The sequence below is a fragment of the Megalobrama amblycephala genome, linkage group LG22 (genome assembly GCF_018812025.1).
Source record: "Megalobrama amblycephala isolate DHTTF-2021 linkage group LG22, ASM1881202v1, whole genome shotgun sequence".
Classification (NCBI taxonomy): Eukaryota; Metazoa; Chordata; class Actinopteri; order Cypriniformes; family Xenocyprididae; genus Megalobrama; species Megalobrama amblycephala.
The window spans coordinates 19,415,719-19,424,043 of NC_063065.1; the positions used below are offsets into that span (position 1 = coordinate 19,415,719).

At 37.9% G+C, this 8,325-nt stretch overlaps 1 protein-coding gene across 4 annotated transcripts in view; it reads right to left on the minus strand.

Moving 5' to 3' along the window:
- tmem108 (transmembrane protein 108) overlaps positions 1 to 4,809 on the minus strand; it is an 83,852-nt gene extending 79,043 nt beyond the window's left edge. The window contains exons 1-2 of one of the 4 annotated variants that reach the window (XM_048174403.1): positions 4,538 to 4,808; positions 3,181 to 3,262 (exon numbers count right to left, since the gene is read on the minus strand). Coding sequence is in view for 1 of the 4 variants with exons in the window: in XM_048174401.1 (XP_048030358.1) it covers positions 2,086 to 2,101 (16 nt within the window). In the remaining 3 variants the exon portion in view is untranslated. Of the gene's footprint in view, positions 1 to 2,085; positions 3,131 to 3,180; positions 3,651 to 4,537 lie in introns of those variants that run through there. The other 3 variants (XM_048174404.1, XM_048174402.1, XM_048174401.1) reach the window with 3 other exon arrangements.
- Positions 4,810 to 8,325: the final 3,516 nt, after the last annotated feature.

Sequence of the window (8,325 nt, forward strand, 5' to 3'; positions counted from 1 at the left end):
AATTATAGGGCACCTTTAAAAAATGAATTGAATGTTTCTTGAATCATACAGAAAGCTTTTCTGTTTGCTATTCCTGTTAATGTTCAGCTCAACTGACCTAAACTGAACTTTTCTCCTTTGGGAAGGAACTCGACTGATAGAATCATCAGTGTCTTACTGGAAATGGGAGGAAATGTCCTATCAGACAGTGAGGGACATCTCAACCACTGCTTTATAACCTAATTTACTGAAGCTCAGAAATATCCACCCCTGTTCTGTTCAGGCTTAGAAGAAACTCATTTCTGAAGCCGCTAATGTATGTTGGCATTCATAGGAGTGCATGTCACTCTTTCAGGAAAAGAACACAGGTTGTTTTTCTTCCGTTGCGCCTGTGTGTCGGCTTTGTCCTGTCTACTGGGTTCTATGAGCATGGAAGTGTTGAGTTCATTCACAACTCTTACTGTCCTCAAGATCTATAAAGTATTTAGACATGAGACACATTCCATACCAGGCTGTACCATTCTCCCCTGGGTCATATGGGATTGTAATTGAGACTGGGAATGGTTGAAAAAGGAAGAGAGAATAGAAAATGGAAACATTGTCCTTTCTTTCTGTATAGTCTCTGATAAGATTTTAAGGTTTCCTGCTTGACCCTGAATTTTTTCCAGATGTTGATTGTTTTTAATTGGTATGGCGTTTTTTTTCCTTTTCTGTAACTCTGTAAGATTGCAGGAAGCCTGGTTGCAGTTTGCTATGATGATATGCGTTCCATTGACACATGAGTGATGTTTGGTGTGGGCAGAGGTGACACCACAGGATAGTTGATACTTTGTTGTTCTGGTCTGGTTACTGTCACTCTGAAATGACCTCGATTCAAGAGGATAATGAAGGATCATCCATAATCACCCCCAAAAACAAGAGATTAAAATGGCTTCTTTAAAAATAAAAAAAATATAAAAATATATTATATTTAAATCTGTTTCAACAAATCTACCTTTCAAAAGTTTGGAGTTGGTCATTTTTGTATTTTTATTTTTTTGAAAAAAAGTATTTAATGCTCATTGAGGCTGCATTTATTTGAACAAAACATACAGTTAAAACAGAAATACTGTGAAATATTACTTTTTTCAATTTGACAATTTTAAAATTTAATTTGATGAAAAGCTGAATTTTCAGCATCATTACTCCAGTCTTCAGTGTCACATGATCCTTCAGAAATCATGCTGATTTGCTGCTCAAGAAATATTTCTTGTCATTATCAGTGTTGAAAACAGTTGTGCTGAATATTATTGTGGAAACTGTGATGAATAGAAACTTTAAAAGAACAGCATTTATTTGAAATAAAAATCTTTTGTAATATCAATGTCTTTGTCATTTTTGATCAATTTAATGCATTCTTGATGAATAAAGGTATTCATTTCTTTCAAAAAAATTTAAATCTTACTGACCCCAAACTTTTGAAATTTAATATAATAATAACATATTATATAATGTAATATATTAGAGATATTAACTCTATAAAATAAAATAATAAATTACTGAAATAAATATTTAATATAATAAAAACTTTTAATATTAAAGTAATATAATATTACATTCACACTGTAAAAAAACAATTGTTGGTTTAACTTAAACCTGGTTGCCTTAAAATTTTGAGTTCATTGAAATTAAAAATTTGAGTTAAGACAATGAAGGCGATTGGTTTAATCGACAGAAACTCAAAATATTATGTTATCTGAACAACATTAATTATCGAAGTTGATTTGACAAAAGAAAAAATGTTGTGATAACAAATAAGGAAAATTATTTTTTTTTAGTGCATGCAAAAATCAAGAAAGTAAGGGGATTTCATCAGACAAAAAAGGGGAAAAAGTATTTTCACACTGATCTAGAACCAATGAGATCCCATGCAAACTAAATATAAATAAATATGACTGTCTTTTTTCACAGACACTTAGGTCATTTTTAAAGAATGCCATGTTTAGAGAAAAATGAACACAGATAATGATGCTGCCCTGCAGCAAGTTAACCAATGGACGGTAAAAGGTGATGGCCTTTGCCCCCAATGAATCAAAGTTCCTCCTCCACTTATCACAAGACACTCACTGCTTTGCAGCCTCATCCCAGGTGACCCTTTCTGAACAAGTTGTCAGCTACATATGTCAGTGTCTTGCCACTTGACCCAAGCCCCGGCTCCCTCCTTCTACCTCCCTATTGGACAAACCAGCGGGGAATTGTCCTGGAGAACAAAGCATTGAGTTGGGGGTGTTCTGTTAAGGACTTTGACTAACATTCCTTTCACAATGCTCTCTGGCGACCAACTTTTAATGACCCTACACTTCTAAACATTTACTGTTCTGTGGGACTGGCAACAAACACACACAAAAAAAGAACGTTCAGTGCTCACAAATGGAGCATCTTTATGGAGAGCACCCTTCTAACGACCTCAAACTTTAAGAGAGTTGCCTCATTATTTAGAACTGAATATTAATGAATGAGCCCCAGGGTAAAGGAAACATTCACTCTGTTCTGTAGCCTTTCTACAGACGTTCCTGCAATACATAGTCAATGCCGAGGTCATAGGTTGAATTCCCAGGGAGAAAACATACAGTACGCCTACTGATAAGATTTATACACTATCTTGAATTCAAATCATTTGTTAAATTAATACATTTCAATATAAGTTCCTAAGTTCCTATAATACTTGCGATTCCAAAATGGACTTTTGCATGCCACCAAAAATGAAACAAAGAAGAGGATGCTGAAATGAAGATGTTTGACTTTCTGATACTAAAATGGCTGAAGTTATAAGCAGAAGCAATTACTTTTTTTCTGATTATATATATACACACATATTTCACACACACATATGAATGTTTGCCTGTGGTAAAGCTTCAGTAATTTATGGAAATAATACACTGAGTAAGTTTGTCATTAAGGGGCCATTTATCAGACAATACTGAAAAAAATTATAACTGAAATGTGAAAAGAATTATCAGTTTTTCACTAGTCTAGAATGTGCAGGGAAAAAAAATATTAAATAGCTCACTGTTTGAAACTAAATAACAATGCAGCCTACCAACCTTCCTACCAGTTTCCCCCCAAATCACAATCTATAAGCAGGTGCAGCCAGCCATGTGAGTTACTAAGGCAAATGTTCCAGAGGAAGGGTGAGAAAAGCTCTGATGAGATGTCTCTTACCTTATAATAATATGATGGAAAACGATCAAAGACGCCTGTAGCATAACATGATGTTTATCTGCGTTATATCCTCAGAATCCTCCTGACAATGAAACACACAATGGTCTTTTACGGGTGGTGATACCGTAAAGCTTCCCTAACTCTCCTTCAGCGGCAGCTCACAATAAATAAAGGCTGATACCCCAGTGTATGTGTGTGTGACCGAAGGGAGAGAGGGAGAGCGCGAGCGAGCGAGCGAGAGGGGAAGAGAGAGAGAGAGAGAATTTGGACTAATGAGCAATTCAAATGTTAGTTTACAACAAGCCGTTACTCTATGACTAGGGTTAGGGATCGATTCTTGTTCAAGTTCCATTAAGAGCGGAACCGATATATTCTCATGACGTTCGGGTCCTTTTTTTTTCTCCGATGCAGACGGAAAACCGAACTAAAATAGTCTGACAGTGTTTCCTACACTTCTATTCAGCACATCACCGCTACTGAATCTACAGCGCCACCAGTGTGGTCCGATTCCCAAACAAATGATTCTTTGAGTCGGTTATTTTTTGTGAATCAAAGACATTCAGGGCGATTAATGTAACGTTAGTCCGAATTCCAAATGAATAAATCTCGAGTCGATACTTTTAGTGTATTCTATTTAAAAAGTAACCAAAGTAGTCAAATTCTTATGAGTCGGTTAATAAAATACATTTATGAATCAGTCGGAGAACTGAACTGACTCACTTACTGTTATTATTTTCGTTCCTGTGTTATAATGTAGGCTGAAACTCGTGAGAAAGTGTTTTGTTTTTATAAAATGAGCAAATTAAATATGTTACTATGTTTTGTTTAGTATTTGAATAAACACATTGTTAGGGCCTATTTTAAAAAACTGTATTAGTAGAAAAAGGAAAGTTTTTTTTTTTTTTTTTTTGTAAACATTTTGCAATAGACTAACTGTAGGCTATAAAACCGATCTTTTTATGTTGAAATCTGAAATTATTCCATCATTTGAGACTGCTGAGGTAATTAATTGTCATTTCCTTTCCCCCACGTATTTCTACCTCCAAAACATTCTGCTAAAGAATCGTTCATGGAACTGTTACAGAATCGATTCCGTATGATTCCCATCCCTATATATGACTCTGTAGAAATCACATCAGTTAACACACCAAGAACACAGTCCGATAACAGCATCTCTCATGGGAGTGTAATGCCGAATGAGAAGAACCCAAAAATCATTTAAAAAAGATGCAATATTTACAGAGCTTTCAGTCGTCTAGAAGCTCCAAAATCGAGCAGATGCGTAATTAACGTTGTCATAATGTACGCAAAGACAATACATGCAGTGACACGCAGTGAATAATGTGTTTAGTTTTACCTATATGGAGACTAGTCCGAAAGCTCTTCCTTCCAGCCGAACCGGCTCATCAAAGCAGCCGCGTCACCGGTCCAAGTGGAACGCGCAACGCGCACATGCTTCCCGCACGGTATCAGACTGTCACATGAGCGGAGCGGTCAGTCCCTCTCCTGCCTCCAGCCAGCAAATATCTGAATTAAGTCCAACACCGCCCACCTCCCCAAACACATAGGATAGCTTGTGCTTAGATCATAAACTGGTCATCAGAAACCAACAGGCAGCAGGTGGAGGTTGAGTGATATCAGACAGCTAATGTTTGTGCGTGTCGGTCACCCCGGCTCTTTAAGACCGTTTCGTAGACTGTTACGGCCACAGAATAATAATGAGCACATATTGCTGCACCAGCAAGCGAGCATTTAGGGAACTGGGCTGAGAGGGTTATTTTGTCTCCAGTGGTTTAACTTGAATTATCCTGCTATGGGATGACAAGTCAGCCCTATGGACCACACTAGCTTAAAAGGTTAGTTCACCCAAAAATGAAAATTATGTCATTAATTACTCACCCTCATGTCATTCCAAACCAAACCCATAAGACCTATTAAATTAAGGTATTTTTGATGAAATCCGTGAGCTCTCTGACCCCTGCATAGACAGCAATTTTAATTAACACTTTCAAGGCAGTAAAGACATCGTTAAAATAGTCCATGTGACTAGAGTGGTTCAACCATAATGTTATGAAGTCATGAAAATGCTTTTTGTGCGCAAAAACAAAACAAAAATAACGACTTCAACAATATTCAACAATCTCTTCTCTTCCCGGTCATTCTCATATGCCGTTTACATCCAGCGCTTCCAGGTTCTACATCAGAATGGCGGCTCATTATTGACCGACACCTGTGTCAGCATCACACGCACACATCGTGCTGCTCACGCGTACAACGTTGGCCAATACTGAGCTGGTGTTCTGATGTAGAACCAGGAAGTGCTGCACTGTTTACTTTGTCAACAGCGTAGCAGACTGACAGGGAAGAGAAGAAAAGTATTCTCGTCACTTTATAACATTAAGGTTGAACCACTGTAATCACATGGACTATTTTAAAAGATATCTTTACTACCTTTCTGGGCCTTGAAAGTAGTAATTAAATTGCCATTTATGGAGGGGTCAGAGAGCTCTCAGATTTCATCAAAAATGTCTTAGTTTGTGTTTTGAAGATGAATGAAGGTCTTACAGGTTTGGAATGACATGAGGTTGAGTAATTAATAACAGAATTTTAATTTTAATAAACAAATAGGAGCAAAATAGAAATGCGAACTATGGTCGCAAGTTCCATCGGTACCAATAGAGTTCAATGGGACTTACAACCATAGTTGACTAACGATGCTTTCGGGAATTGAACCCCTGCACGATTTTTATTAATTTATACAAGGCATGAAATGTCCTTACCTGACAGATGTCAGTGAAATATGTAAAAATGGCAATTATCTCCTTGACAGCCTTGGGCTCTATAATATAGATCTATAATATCGTGTCCAATACGTTTACGAATTGGAGTGAATCGTTCAAGTGTTTTTTTGAGTCAGACTTGTTGAACCGAGAACCAAGATTTTTAAATTAAATATCATTAAAACATGCTAAAACCTTTTTTCCCCTGTTAACAGAACAAAAGAAAGGCAGTAATGTTTAAATGTAAATGCAAATTACATTAAAACAAGCTACATACATTTTATGAGCTCAATCATGGCTGCATAAAACTGATTTGGTACACATGGAATTACAATGTACAACCTTATTAATAAAACCTAACAGAAACAAAAATGTGTGTCATGCCACAATGTCAGGAAACAAAAGAAGTAAATCAATCACTGAATCGGGTTTTGAACTGGTTCTGAATGATTCGGATGAACTGATTAACAGAAAGAAATCAGCCTTTCCCATCAAAGGAAAAAAAAAAAAAAAGAAGAAACTGTTTCCTTTTTTACTAAAAACTGTAAATTTCATTTCCTATTTGCCCTTGTATTGCAAGCATAAAGGAGAATTTTTTAACATTGTCTTGAGCAAAAATAGACAACTGTGTCCTGATTCCGGACAGGAACAAAGGGACATTCTGTTCCACTTCTATACAACTGCAGTGGCATAATCCCTATTCACACTTTATGGAAATATGGACATTTTTCTACGGCCTGCATTGGTCACAGGCCTCACAACATGCTACCTTTCCTCTTATCACAGCAAAATGGCACCGGTATCAGAGAGGTCTCAGCAGGGTGCCTTATTATTATCATTAGGTTGTACGGGTCCCAAAATCAGTCTTGTAGAAAGGTAAAGAGCAAAGAGGTCTTATCTGCAGCAGCAGTTAAAGAGCTTGGGCAAAAAAAAAAAAAAAAAATGATTACCACACATTTAATTACTCATTCAGGACTGAGGAAAAGAAACACAAAGGCAGAAACAGAGTGCAATGACATAAAAGGTAATAGCAGATATGTGTTCAGTAAGACAAACAGGCATTCAAAACAGCCCTTTTCCCTTCCCCCTACCCCGTCACCTCCCTCTGTGACAAATGGGGGATCCAACTTCGTAATCCGGTGGCTTTGAGACTGTGGTTTAACCCCCCCCCCCCGGTCACAGTAGTCGGCTGGTGGCAGGCTTAGCCATGACCAGGGCAAATCATTTACATGCCCATATAGGCCACCAGACATCTCAAGCAAATCTAGTTATGGCATGAAGTGAACGTGTGTGACAGGCATCATGGGATTCCACACAAACTTCAATGTAAAAATAATAATGGTAATCTGTTATTTACAGTGTATCCGTAAAGTATTCACAGTGCTTCACTTTTTCCACATTTTGTTATGTCACAGCCTTATTCCAAAAGGGATTTAAATTCATTATTTTCCTCAAAATTCTAAAAACCCTACCCCATAATGACAATGTGAAAGAAGTTTGTTTGAAATCTTTGCAAATTTATTATTTAAAATTAAAAAAAAAAAAAAAAAAAAAAAAAAAAAAAAAAAAAATCGCATGTACATAGGTATTCACAGCCTTTGCCACGACGCTCAAAATTGAGCTCAGGTGCATCCTGTTTCCACTGATCATCCTTGAGATGTTTCTACAACTTGATTGGAGTTCACCTGTGGTAAATTCAGTTGATTGGACATGATTTGGAAAGGCACACACAACCAAGCTATGAAGTCCAAGGAATTGTCTGTAGACCTCCAAGACAGGACTGTATCGAGGCACAGATCTGTGGAAGGGTACAAAAACAATTTCTGCAGCATTGAAGGTCCCAATGAGCAGTGACCTCCATCATCCATAAATGGAAGAAGTTTGGACCCACCAGGACTCTTCCTAGAGCGATCAGCCCGGCCAAACTGAGCGATCAGGCAAGAAGGGCCTTAGTCAGGGAGGTGACTAAGAACCCGATGGTCGCTCTGACAGAGCTCCAGCGTTTCTCTGTGGAGAGAGGAGAGCCTTTCAGAAGAAAAACCATCTCTGCAGCACTCCACCAATCAGGCCTGTATGGTAGAGTGGCCAGACAGAAGAAATTCATCAGTAAAAGGCACATGACAGCCAGCCTGGAGGACTCTCAGACCATGAGAAACAAAATTCTCTGGTCTGATGAAACAAAGATTGAACTCTTTGGCCTGAATAGCAAGTGTCATGTCTGGAGGAATCCAGGCACTGCTCATCACCTACACCCAATACCATCCCTACAGTGAAGCATGGTGGTGGCGGCATCATGCTGTGGGGATGTTTTTCAGTGGCAGGAACTGGGAGACTAGTCGAGGGAAAGGATATGATCGAGGGAAAG